This window comes from Populus alba, chromosome 12 (assembly GCF_005239225.2).
Source record: "Populus alba chromosome 12, ASM523922v2, whole genome shotgun sequence".
Taxonomy (NCBI): domain Eukaryota; kingdom Viridiplantae; phylum Streptophyta; class Magnoliopsida; order Malpighiales; family Salicaceae; genus Populus; species Populus alba.
In genome coordinates, this window is record NC_133295.1 from 1,729,385 (window position 1) to 1,743,489 (window position 14,105).

A 14,105-nucleotide genomic window follows, 5' to 3' on the forward strand; every position below is an offset into this window, starting at 1 on the left:
TATTTACTGAAAATGATAAAAACTGATGATAAAAAAATAATAATGATGAAAAAAAGTAAAATGAAATAAATAAAGAATGAATTAAAATTTGGGTTAAGGGCATCATGGTTAGAAGTTTAGGGGTTTAATCAAACTTTGGAATTAATTCAATCAAGGGGTTAATGGAAGAATTGATAAGTTTTGAGACTTAATTGAGCTTGAAATTAATTTAATTAATCCAATTAAGGGTTTAATTGGAGAATTGATAAGTTTTAAGACTTAATTAAGTTTGGAATTAATTTAATTAATCCAATTAAGGGTTTAATCGGAAAATTGATAAGTTTTGAGACTTAATTAAGCTTGGAATTAATTTAATTAATGTAATCAGAGACTTAATTGAAGAAGAATTGATAAGTTTTGAGACTTAATTGAGCTTGGAATTAATTTAATTAATCCAATTAAGGGTTTAATTGGAGAATTGATAAGTTTTAAAGACTTAATTAAGTTTGGAATTAATTTAATTAATCCAATTAAGGGTTTAATCGGAAAATTGATAAGTTTTGAGACTTAATTAAGCTTGGAATTAATTTAATTAATGTAATCAGAGACTTAATTGAAGAAATATCAAAGTTTGGGGTTTAATTGGGGTCCGAATTGCAAACATTAAAATTCAAGGACTAGCTTGAAAATGACACGGAAATGCAAGGATCTAATTACATTTACACAGGGGCTTGATTGCACGATTCCAGAACTTTAGTGACCAGATTGAAAATGGTCATTCCCATCACACAAACGGCACCGTTTTTAGAAGCTGTTCATCGCCTTCTTCGCCTTCTTCTTCAGGAGCCGTTTCTGGCAGTAAAGGCTTTGAAGCCGTTTCAAATGGTTGGTATTCTCCGGCTATAAAGCCAGAGAAGATGAGAGAGCGCAAGGGGAGGGACCAGAAAGAAAAAGAAAAGGCCACGAACGGCAGAAAACTAAGACAGAAGAACGAATCAGAATAACAAATTTTTGTTTCTTCTCAGGGAACAGAGACGAAGAGAAATAAACAGGAGGATAGACAGGGAGTAGATAGAGAGAGAGCAGAGAACAAAACAGAGGGTACCGAGAGAGGGAGGACCGAAAGCACAAGCTAAGAAAAGGAAGGAGCAAAACGCCAGCGTTCCCGGCTTTGCTTTAGTCCCCAGAACGCAAACAAAGTGAACAAAAGAAGACAGAAAAAAAACAAGCAGGAAAGGAAGAACCACCAGAGAGTACCAGCATCATCATCGGCTTCCTCTTCTCCAGCGTCAGCTTCCACAGCCAGAGGAAGAAGATAAAAAGGAGAGAGGAACGAGCAGCTGACAGCAGGAATACATATACAGAAGGGAAACGAACGAACACAGGATCTTGAGGCAAGGATAGACGATCAAGAAAGACTGCAAAATCCGGATCGCCATTTCCAGCACCAGGTTAGTTGCGCTTCCCCTTTTTGCATTTTAATTATATGTTCCTATAGCTGACGTGCGTGAACTGCTCACGCACGCCTGCTGGTAAAGTAAATGGCCAGCCGGGTCAAGCCTATGACCCGACTAGGCCTGCTGGGTCCAGCCCAGCCCCATGGGTTGAGCTGGACCCAGCCAAAAAAAAATAGAAAAAACAGAAAAATAAAAAAAAGTAGAAAAAATAAAAAAATGTGCATGCATAAATAAAAATAATGTAAATTTATTGGTTTATTCACTGGCGCCAGAGTCAGGAATAAAAATACCGGTTTAAATTTATATTATTTTTATTCGTTGTATTTTATTTTATTTAGCTAGAAAAATAGAAAAATATGTGCATGCATAAAAATAAATTTATTTTTATTTATTCATTCACCCGGTGCTAGAGTAGGGAATAAAAATATTGATACCAATTTTTTTTTGTAGCTACGAATTTTTACGAACGCCAGAGTTTGCCTTGTTGAAGCTCGAATATTCACTAGCGCTAGAGTCAGAAATATTCTTTAAGCAGGAAGGAATGTTTCTTTTCAAATGGTTAATAGAATTTTTATAGTGGGGTGGTGGTTTTAGCATTGCGTGGGTTGTGGTGATGCATATATCCCTCAATAGTACATTTTAATATTAATAAAAAATTTAAACTTTCTTTTCACGTACCTTTTGTTCCAAATTGGGTTAAAGAAATATTCAATTATGCATATTAATTACCTTCCAAAACTGACATTTTTGTTGAGAGTAGATAAAATCCCCTACATGCAAGTCTATGTGCTTAAAGGTACACTCTGTGCTCTTCCTTCGCAGCTCGTCTGATTGGAATTGTACGTTCTTCGGGACTTCTACCCTTCTATGAAATCTGGTCTGTACAGGTTAATAATTAAGGATTTCCATAGAGCAGAGCTCGGAGAAGAAAGTCTCCATATCCATTCACTGCCAGAAAATCAATAAATACAAACGGAAATACCGAGGGAATATTTCCATCGGTAAAATTTTCGAGGATTTTACCGACGGAAATATCCCTCGGTATATACCGAGGAATTACCGTGGGAACAAAAAAATTAAAACAAAGCAAAAAAAATGACTACGTGTCATTTTTTACCAACGGAATTACCGACGGAATTAATCCGTCGGTAATTCCGTCGGGAAAAATCCGTCGGTAAAAATGTGAACACTGTTCATTCATGTCAATTACAAAGGGAATTACCGACGGAAAATTCCGTCGGTATTTTCCAGAGAGCTCCAGAACTGTTCATCTTCCAATTGCACTGTTAATTGTTTTACTTTACGGACAAAATCACCGACGGATTGAAAATGCGTCGGTGTGTTTTGGCGGTTTTCTGAAAAAATTCAATTGATTTAAAATTTTCATTTAATTATTACAGACGGAATCACCGACGGATTGAAAAATCATCGGTAATTTTTGGCGGTTTCTGAAAACTTTTTACGAAATTGAAAATTTAAATTAAATATTACCGACGGAATAATTAAAAAATATTAATATTAAATTATCCATCGGTAAATCCGTCGGTAACGCGCCCCAATAAAAAACCTGAATCCGCTTATTTCACAAGAGACATACTCATTATTTCTTTTTCTTCTTCTACTGCTTCTTCTACTGCTTCTTCTTCTTCTTCTTCTACTACTTCTACTTCTACTTCTTCTTCTTCTTCTTCACTATATGTAAAAAACATCAATATCTATTTCTTTCTCTTCTTTTCTCTCCTCATCTCCTTCTCTTTTCCTCCATGCTCGGGTATGTCTTCTTCTTCTTTCTTCTTTTATCCTCTTAGTTTTTTTTAATTAATATGCTTTACGAATTTTTTTTTCCTTAGCTTCACTTGCAAGTATATTAAGGTAAGATTTTTCTTTTTTCTTATTTTTTCATGATTTTTTTCACTATATTTGTTTTTTATTTAATTTTAATTGATTTTGTTTATAATAATTGTATAAATGTTGTTGTGAGATTTATTTTTTTCATATGAGATCAATTTTTAGTTGATTCATTTATAGGATTTTTAAATTTTTAGCAATTGCAACTTCATTTTTTTCATATGAATTTTTTTAGTTGAATTAATTTTTTTGTTTTATTTTTTTGAGTTGATTTTCTTATTCTTTTTTCCAAGCATTTTGAGTATATATATACAATGTTGATTTATGTTAATTTAATTATTTTATAATTTTATTAAAATGAATTTTTTTTAAAATGTTTTTGAATAATTACCGACGGATTTACCGACGGAAATTTCCGTCGGTAAATCCGTTGGTAAAATCCGTCGGTAATAAAAAAAATTACCGACGCGTCTGTTCCGCCCAGTAAATCCGTCGGTAATAATATTACCGACGGATTTAGCGACGGACAAAAAATTACCGACAAAAGATTCACCGACGGAAATTATCCGTCGGTGATTTCGTCGGTAAATTAATTACCGATGGAGTATGTGTCTTACGCCGACGGAAAAATTCCGTCGGTAAAACTGTTAAATCTTGTAGTGATTTAAATAACAGAGCCCTGTTTTTTTACATTAGGGAGCCTATGCCAAGACCTCCTTGCTTCTTATCACGCATTCCACACCATATGAATCGTCTGATGGGTACGTTTGTTACACTTTTTACTAGTTATTTATGACTTACAAGTCATCAAAATTACTTTATTTTGCTTGCAAATATTGCTTTAATTTATAAGAATTGTTTTAATTTGCTTTGCACACGTAGATTTGTACAGCAATCTGTTCATAACCGGGTAATGCCAAATCCAATTTTTTTTTTACTTAGATGCATGCTAGATTCAAGAGTATATAGGTCTGACAAGATACTAAATCCAACTTTTTCAAGAAAAAATCAGCAAATCTTTATTTATAAATTACTAATTAAAGACTCAATATATACAAAGTGGAATTCTATTCATGTCTAATCTTACATCAAATATTATAAGTTTAGTTAATACTCTATGTTATCCTTTATCTTTAATATAACATGGAGTATTCTATTTTGATAATTCAAATTTATTGAAATAATATTACTTTGAGAATGTAATTTCCAAGAAAACATCGGAAGAAAACTTGTTAATAATTTACCATCGTAGTTTACTCACAGCTGAAGCAAGGGGGCATGCAGAGTTAAAGAGTCATCCTCACCTTCTTATGTCCACTTCAATCCAGTCTCCAGTCAACACGTTCTGGCAATAGCTTTATTGAACATTTGCTAGAAAAGTACAGACAAACAATGGAGAATTAATGGAGTTTGAAGGTTCTTGCACTCAATTAGATGCTGGGGTTTGGTCGTCCTAAAAGGTCTTTCTCTTCATTTGGTCTGTCCTTGACCTCCAAGTCTTCGATCGGAATTACTTGGATGGAAACCAAGGCAAAGTAATAATTACGCCAAGCAATGGAGCAGCACTAATGACTTTGCACACATATATATTGTTTTTCACGACCCAAAAAGTCTTTTTTAATTATCCAAAAGTTCCTATCAACTTTTCCTGTGTACTTGGTTGGTCATGTGAATGATGAGTGTATTTTTTTGAAATATTTTTTTATTATAAATATATTAAAATAATATTATTTTTTTACATTAACACATCATAATTATAAAAAATCATTTTAAAAAATTAACTTAATATTTTTTTAGATTAAAAAAACAAGATTAAGTAACCGATACATTCGGAGGCGAGCGGCCCCTTTCTCTCAATTTGGCACATAATCGTCGGCTACTATGGATTTATGCAATTACTACTGGAAATTAAACAGACAAATTAAGAAGATTGGAGTTTCTTTCTCAGCATCAACCAATTTTCATCGGGTGTTTACTTTTCCAGCATGTGGACATGCAGAGTTTTAAGCACCAAAACCTAGATAAAAATAAACAAATTAATGACTTTCTGAGGACAATAATTTGTATAGCAGTAAGTAAAATGACAACGTGCAGGATATATATATTAACCGGACAATACTTTCATCAATTAGATCCTAAGGGTTTATAAACCGGACCCCTTTATCCATTTATGCCAAGTTTTGTATTAAATTTACTGTAAAATTATGCCTTTTTCTTATTAAATCCATAGTAGCAGAAATGACAAAGAGCTTCCTCATAATTGATGATTCTCCTCTCAGCTAAGAAATCCTTTGTACAAACACTGCCATCGAAAAGAAGCCATATGAACACATCTATTTTTGGAGGCGCAAACCCTTTCCAAAGCAAAGCGGGGAGTGAAGATGTCCTGAAACATTAAAACCATCAAAGAGATGACACCCAGAAGAGACTGTGTAATTGTTAGAGCTATGGTGTTTCCAAATCTAGTTGTCTTCACCATCAGAGAAGACTAGGCCACGTTCCACTTCTGCTATCAAGCTTTCACACAAGCATAGTTCTCGGGATGGAAGGGGTCTTCTCCAAGAAAGATTTATTGAGTTATCTGTTGGGTTATGAACTTCTGCAACGCTTAAAGATTGTTGTAGGGAGAGGTTGTAGAGCCTAGGGAACATGAACTGGAGAGGGGCTGCATAACCTAGCTAAGAATCAGACCAAAACCTGATGTTTCTTCCATCACCCACCTTAAACCCAACATTGGATTGGATGGGAGCGGCTATGCTGTGATTTAAGGAAATTGCAGATACCATGCCACGCCAAGTTAGAGATAAAGAACCTGCAAACACAGGAAGGCCATTTGTAAAATGTGGCCGGTACTTTCATAAGATGAGTTCTTGCCAACCTCCTGTCACTCCTTTGTTCAAGGTTCCAAAGCCATTTAAACATCATAGCTAGAATTTTTAACTGTGCATAGAACCAAGCCTGAGACCTCCAAGTGGCTTACTCTTAATTACCTTATGCCAAGCAACCTTACAAATACCATGTGAATTTGAGGAGCCCTTCCAGAGAAAACAGCAGTTGATTGAGGATATTGATTTTGCAATGCTCTTTGGCATAGTAAAGACCGACATATAGTATAGAGGTAGAGAATTTAAGACAGATTTAATAAGACATATCCTTCCAGCCATGCTTAAAAACTTCCCTTTCCATTTGCTTAACTTTGCTCTGATTGTGGACAATACCGGTTTCCAAGTGGAGAGCCTATTTGGGTTAGCACCAAGAGGCAACCCAAGGTATCTGACTGGGAAGGAGTCACTGCGACAGAAAATTGTGTTAGCCAGACCTGAAGTGTATTCGATATCCAAATTAATTCCTATAAGTGAGCTTTTATAGAAATTAACTTTCAATCCTGAAATGATCTCAAACCAGCGGAGGATTCTCTTGACATGCAGTAGAGAGGTATAATCATTTGGCAGGAAAATCAAAGTGTCATCTGCATATTGCAAATGGGTTACTTGATGTCCTTGCGAAGTCTGCAAACTTTTAAAGTAACCTGAATCTGATGTCTTGTTGAATATAACTATTAGCCCCTGAACTGCTATGTCAAAAAAGAAAGGAGAGAAAGGAGAGATCATTATTAATTGTATTAGTAAAACCTTTAAAGTAACCTGAATCTGATGCCCTGATTCTAACCCTTGATTGATTGAACATGGAGCATGATCATTATTAATTGTATTTGTAAAATCCTGCCACAGTGGTGTTTATCCATTGTTGAACCTCTTGTTGACACAACCACAGCCATGAGACCTCATGTACTGGTCTTCATCATGCCTTTCAACATTCTCCAGATGATGGAATATAAAGTGCATTATCTGATATAAACATGAGTTTTTTATCCTCAAAGACGTAGTTTTAGCAAATGAACAGTTTAGGCAGCTACTGATTTGTTTTTTAAGATTTTTGATTGCTGGGGGTTCGATTTAGTCACTCATTTACTCACAGATAATGATGGTACCCATCTCAGCTCAATATCTCTTGCAGCTTCTTCCAGTCTCTCGTGAGTTCTTGAGTTTTTGCCACATCTTAAACCATGTTGTCAGCTCTGAGCTATAGATAAATTTAGATGCAGGGTAGTTTAATCCTAATCACACGAAAGAAAGTGTCAGGTGTGCAGTAAGAGCGAGACACCTTTTCTACAAATTTTCTGAATTCTAATGAAATCTACGGCAATTTGGAAAAATAACCTACTCTATGGCAGGAGGGAGAAGAAAGAAGCATGGAAAACAGGATCTTTCTCAGATATCATTAGGAATTGTTTCTAGGAGGAAAAACTATAAGGTTAGGTTTCTTATTGTTGGATGCATGGAGTTATTATGGCTTGGTGGAAACTGGAGGACCAAGTTCGTTTCGGATATATTGGAACTTTTGGGCTGGTGCTATAGTACTGTTGTCATTGTTTATTCAATCATCCAGTTATAATATTTCCTGGTGTCTTCAAACTTGCTATTTGTTTTCTAGGCTGTCTATACATTGATGGCTGCTACCAAGCAACAAATACTCTGTTTCTAATGTCAGCTGAATATATGAAAATATCCATCATATGGAGTGGATTTGAGTCTCTGCTATATCATAAACTAATGGCACATGATTGCTATAATTGCTATAACTGGAAAATATAGATATTAGTTCTTTCTATGCCTGATGAAATTTGGATTCGGAAACCAACTTTTCAATTATGAAACCTTCTGGTTGCAATTGCTCTGTAGAAGATTTAAACTGCTTCGTAACAATCTAGCCTGTCCTCTAAACACTATTGAATATGGCCATGTTCTCATGTTGAAAATGTAATTGATTGGGATAGAGGCTTTAGAATTTATGGTCGGTTTAATGGTTTATCAATATGCTGCAATTGTGTATTTTTATTTTTGAATCAATTGGAGGATTGGAATCTATCAAAGCAAGCTTTGTATAACTGGTGATTCTTCCCTCTTCGGAAATCTGAGCTCTTCTCACACGGGAAACTTCTTGGTCCACAAAAAGGGGTATTGTTACATGGACTTCCAGGCACAGGGAAGACCATGCTTGCAAAAGCTATTGTCAGAGACTCTGGAGCTGTTTTTATAAATGTGAGGATCTCTAATTTGATGAGCAAATGGTTTGGCGATGCGCAAAAGCTCTGTGAGTATAGATCGCATTTGCATTGCCTCTCATGTGCTTGAGCTTTGTCTTGCATTAGCAAAACAATGATGGTTTAAAATTATTGCATTGTTATTCTAAAACTTGCTGTCACCCACCGATTATGTTGAGTGAAATTTAGTTTCACTCTAATAATGAAAGCAAGGTAGTACTTTGTGAACATTCCTAACTAAGATTAAACATTCCTACCTTGTCCTTATTGAAGGATCTATATTAGCAGCAAGATTTTGTTGGATGCTCTATTAACTTTACAAGAATTACTTCAATCCGTTCGTAACTCTATAACTTTCAAAAATACTCCCAGAAACAGAGATTTATATTTAAGTGATTTTATAGTTAACACAAACTTGTTTACATGCATGAATTCTTTTTCATAGAAGTATTATGTAAACTACAAAAAAGAAATATCCAATACTATGAATTTGTCACCCTATTGTTGATCCACTTGATATCTTGTTTGTACTGCAAAATTAGAAAGGTAAGATTGGTCAAATGAAATAGTAAAGAAAAGATAGCCTAAACATAAACTGTGAACATAAAATTTGAAAACTCAATGCTTGCAAAAACTTACTTGAAAATATCAATTGCATTATTTAGTTTCTTCTTGCACCATATCTACCAGCATTCTTCTTTGTTTTTCTGTTCTTGAAATTCCATTTATCTTCAACCATCCTAATAAACCATGACAGCTTTTTTGTTCCAAACACAACGTATCCCGTTGCAACTCCAAACACAAACCCGCATCCATACCCCATTGTCACAGCTTTCCATCCAAATCCTTCTCCAAACAATGTTGAATCATCTCCTTCATCAAAGCTTGATGGCAGTAATGATGGTGCCTCATCACCATAACATTTTTTTAGTACTTGAAATCCACATAAACCCAAGTTTCCTTCAAATGAGCTTGCATCAAAGGTGTTGAATTGCTGTCCACTTGGTATGGGCCCCTCGAGTTGGTTATGTGAAAGGTTTAGGATTGCAAGAAATGTTAGACCCCCCAGCTGCATTGGAATTCTTCCGGTAAGCAAATTTGAAGATAGATCTAATGATTCTAAATTGATCAAATTTCCTAATGATGATTGGATATGACCTGCAAGGTAATTATGAGAAAGGTTGAGCTGTTGGAGTGCTTTAAGCTTTCCTATCACTTTTGGAATCTCTCCGGTGAAATTGTTATTTGACAAATCAAGTACTCTGATAGTACTTCGGATCTTCGTAAACTCAATTTCTACACCTTTCCATGTCCATTTCTATGGAATAGACATAGCTAGTGTAATTTGTTGTCCCGCATAGTAAATCATGTTCTGATCCGAGGCCCATCATTGCTTCAAGACTATTGAAATACCCAATAGGCAATGGCCCACTAAAATTATTGCCAGAGATGTCAAAAATCTGTAATTTAGAGGAGGAATTATATGCAGGCGAACCCTTCACAAAACCTTGGAGTTTATTGGATTTTAGGACAAGAATTTGGAGCTTTGGAAGCGTTTCTAGAAAGTAGGGAAATGTATCCTCAATCTTATTGTTGCCAAGATCAATAACTTCCAACATTGTGCAGTTGATGATAGACGGTGGTATTTTCCCTTCTAATTCATTTCCATTGAGGTTGAGATATTCCAAGATATTATCCTTTGAAAATGTTGAAGGGATAGTGCCTTGAAGATTGTTCATGCCTAGATGCAACACTGAAAGAATGTTGCTGAAGTTCCCCAAACATAGTGGCATAGACCCACCCAAGCTGTTGTTGGATAAGTCCAGGACCCGAAGGTATCTCAGCTTGCAAATAGAAGAAGAAAATCTCACCTGTCAATTTACTATTGGAGCAAGAATAAAGGGCTTGCAAGTTCTCATTGTTGAAAATCGAACTTGGGATTGGACCATGCAAGTGGTTATTGCTCAAATCAAGGTAACTTAATGAATCGTGTTGAAGTTCACTTATATTGCCTATGAGATTATTGTTATGAAGGTCAAGATATTGTAAAGAAGGAAGAGCGAACAAAAAGGATGGTATTGTTCCATGGAACAAGTTATTGTATAAATATAGACTCTTTAGATTTGAAAGGGTATTTAATTGAGAATGGATAGGGCCTACTAGTTGATTATTAGATAAATCTAAATTTGAAAGATTAATTAGGTTTTTTTAAATTGAGAATGGGATATGACCGCTCAAAATTATTACTTGAAAGGTATAAAGAAGTGAGGTTTGTGAGATTACCAATCACAGCTAAATCTAAGCTTATAATATTACAATTACGAAGAACCATATATTCTAATGACTTTAGATTACTAATTAAGTTTGTTTTCTAATAAATTGAAATTCTTGTATTAGAAAGAGCCAACCTAGAGAGGACATTACTCAAATTGGACGAAGGAAAAGAGCCAGTGAGGCCTTCGTTGTATGACAGACCCAGTAATTCAAGGTTTGGTAGGAGAAAGATGTTACCTGGGAACTTCCCCTGCAATCCACAACCAATGAGGGAAAGAAATGACAAAGAAGAGGACAGATTCGTCAAGGAATTAGGTGCAACCAGAGACATATTTACAAAACCCAAAAAGAGATATCTTAGCTTGGTTAGGTTTTGAACAAGCTTGTCAAAAGAAAATGGTTCTGGACTTAGATAGAAGTTTAAAGAGAGATCAAGTGAAACCAACTCACTGAGTTGCTCAAAACCATACGGAATTGGACCAGTAAGATTTGTTCCAATCCAAGATCCAAGTACTTGCAGGTGCTTAAATTTCCCCATTGAGGATGGGAGTTTTCCTTGCAATCCACAGTCATCGAGTTTGAGCGATGACAGAGAAGACGACAGATTCATCAAGGAATCGGGAACAACTAGTGACATGTTTACCCGACTCAAATCGAGTTCTCTAAGCTTGGTTAGGTTTCGAACAAGCTTGTCAAATGAAATTGGTTCAGTAAAATCGTTCCCTCCAAGATCCAAGTACTGCAGGTGCTTAAATTTCCCCATTGAGGATGGGAGTTTTCCTTGCAATCCACAGTAATTGAGTTTGAGCGATGACAGAGAAGAGGACAGATTCATCAGGGAATCAGGAACAACCAGTGACATGTTCACCCAGCTCAGATGGAGTTCTCTAAGCTTGGTTAGGTTTCGAACAAGCTCGTCAAAAGAAAAGCTTGTCAAAAGAAATTGCTTTCTTACACTCACAAGATCGTAGTTCCAAGAGAGATCAAGAGAAACCATTTTGGAGAGGTGAGAGATTTCTGACGGGACTTGGCCTGCAAGATCTGAACCACTCAGGTTAAGATGTGTTAGATTGGAGAACTGGCCAAATCGAGAAGAAATATGGGAGGAGTTGAAATCATTGAAGGAGAGGTCGAGCTGTTGAAGATGATGGAGAGAGAAGAGAGAATTATTGGGAAGGAGGGCGCCGTAAAGCATGCTGCAAGAGAGGTCCAGTGCAGTGACATGCCCGGTTTTCAAGTCACAAGAGACCCCCGCCCACAAGCAGCAGTCTGTACCCTCTTTCCATGACTCTGTCTTGGGATATTGATCATAGTGATAGTTTCTAGCTAACCAAAAAGGAGAACTCTGAATGGAGAAGGATTGTTTGAATTGAAGGAGAGAAAGAGATTGGCGATGAGCACACAAATGAGAAGAGGAGGAGGAGTAATTTGAGGAGAGTGGAGATGAAATTGTTGAGTGGAAATGGAAGAGAAAACAGAATGAAGAGAGAGATTGAAGAGAGGACAAATTGGTGAAAACCCCATGGTGGCTGGCCTTACAGGATTCAAAGTATAATTAACTGGGAATTTAAGATGAGAAGAAAAGAAAGGCATTATTAGTAGTATTTATAGACGAAATCAAAGTCAGTGGTTGAAGCACTAAACAAGTTTCCTTAGCTGGAAGAGAATCGGAGCAAAGAAAGACTAATTTGTACATGAACACATAATTGTTAGTATTAAATACCTTTTTCAGGATTTAATAATTAAAAAGATAAAGTAAGAAATAAAAATCGATGGAAATATGCAATATGTAAGGTTCCTATCAACTTGATTCCCTGTTGACTTCAAACTGAATTGTTGTTTCTTGGTACCAATGACTTCGCACTAAATATAAAAAATAATTTAAACTATGGAATTAAAATGATAATCAAAGTCCCTTTAATTCACTAATACAAGTGTTCATAAATTGAGGTGCTGGATATTCATGTTAATTAAAAAAAATAAAATTGTTAATATTATGAAATTTTATAATAAAATAAAAATACAGAAAAAGATTTATGCGAAGATTGCTATGCTCACTAAAATATAATTTCCAAGAAATTCAAGCCACAAAATCGGAAGAAAACTTCTTAATAATTTACAATTTAGTCTACATTTCTAGTTGCACATCAGCTTTAAAGGCTATTGTAAGAAACTAGGTAGGTTAGTCAAATAAATAAATAAAATAAAAATGGCTAAAATATTGATTTATTAATGAGAATGTCAAAACATATATTTTTATTAATGAGAATAGAATAGGAAATGACAATATTGAATTTTCTAAATGGATTAATATGCTTTTGAGGGTTGTTAATTTGCTTAAAATTAATTAATCCTTTTACTATTAAAAATCTTGTGGGGGATAGAAAGTTGTGGGAAGAAAAGGATAATCATTTTCAGCTGAAATCAGCTGTGCCCTTTCGCTTCCTTTTAGGCTCCCCTTTGCATGGGACAGGCTGACTCATCAGTCCCATGCATGTATTTTGCCTAGAATTGTTTTGCATGCGATTGTTCATTCTTAAATGTAAAACTAAGAGTCTTTCGCTGAAGTCTTTCGATTAAGTTTCCTCAAACTATTTTTTACAGCTTAGACTTGAAGGAATTTCAGCTTGCAAATTAAAGAAATTTCAGAGGTTAGACTTGGTGGTGTAGAACCGCTCAAACTAATTTTTTACAGGTTAGACTTGAAGGAATTTCAGAGCAGCGTACCGAAATATTTAGTGAATGTTTAGGAATAACATTATACTGAACCATTACAGGAAACAGGGCACAAACGATGAAACCAAGGAATGGAGTTCCAAGGTTCTTGCTCTCAAGATGGAACTGAAGGTTCGCTTGCAAATATTTCCACACAAGAGTGAGCATTGGAAACACGGCAGTATTAATTTCCAAAATTGATATTTTGGCATCAAGTCTTTGAGCTAACAGATACATTTCATGCTCTAATTGGAAAAATTACTTATTGTTATGGAATTGTATTTATCAAAAAAATAAAATCCGTGACTGCTTAATTTGAATGTTCAGAGACGTTTTTTCAAATTGTATTTATCAAAGAAATTTATGCGAAGATTTGTTTGCCCCACTAATATATAATTTTCCAAGAAATTCAAGCCACAAAATCGGGAAGAAAACTTCTTAATAATTTACGATCGTAGTTTACCCACAGCTTAAGCAAGTGGGCATGCAGAGTTAAAGAGTCATCCTCACCGTCTTATGTCCGCTTCAATCCAATCTACAGTCAACACGTTCTGGCAATAGCTTTATTGAACCGTTACTACAAGAAAACTGACAAACAAGATTGGTCGTCCTAAAAGGTCTTTCTCTTTCGGCATCAAATATTTCCACACAAGATGGAACTGAAGGTTCGCTTGAAAATATTTCCACACAAGAGTGAGCGTTGGAAACACGGCAGTACTAATTTTCCC

At 35.3% G+C, this 14,105-nt stretch overlaps 1 protein-coding gene across 1 annotated transcript; it reads right to left on the reverse strand.

Annotated features, from left to right (window-relative positions):
- Positions 1 to 763: 763 nt before the first annotated feature.
- LOC118058040 (receptor-like protein 9DC3) lies at positions 764 to 13,614 on the reverse strand. Its single transcript, XM_073403679.1, has 7 exons — positions 13,390 to 13,614; positions 10,900 to 12,007; positions 9,691 to 10,129; positions 9,076 to 9,470; positions 5,982 to 6,096; positions 1,237 to 1,319; positions 764 to 879 (listed from the first exon to the last, which is right to left on the reverse strand). The coding sequence occupies exons 1-7, from the start codon at positions 13,612 to 13,614 to the stop codon at positions 764 to 766; spliced, it is 2,481 nt and encodes an 826-aa protein (XP_073259780.1).
- Between the last annotated feature and the right edge of the window lie 491 nt (positions 13,615 to 14,105).

Bases quoted from the DNA above. Each gene is read 5' to 3' on its own strand.
- LOC118058040 (XM_073403679.1), bottom strand. From the start codon at position 13,614: ATGTATCTGTTAGCTCAAAGACTTGATGCCAAAATATCAATTTTGGAA. The intron at 6,097-9,075 runs GTAGATATGGTG...CTGTGTTTGCAG, and splicing joins AAAAACAAAGAAGAATGCTG to GTTCTTTATCTCTAACTTGG. The intron at 1,320-5,981 runs GTTTTGGTCTGA...TCCTGCTGTCAG, and splicing joins GGTGATGGAAGAAACATCAG to CTGCTCGTTCCTCTCTCCTT.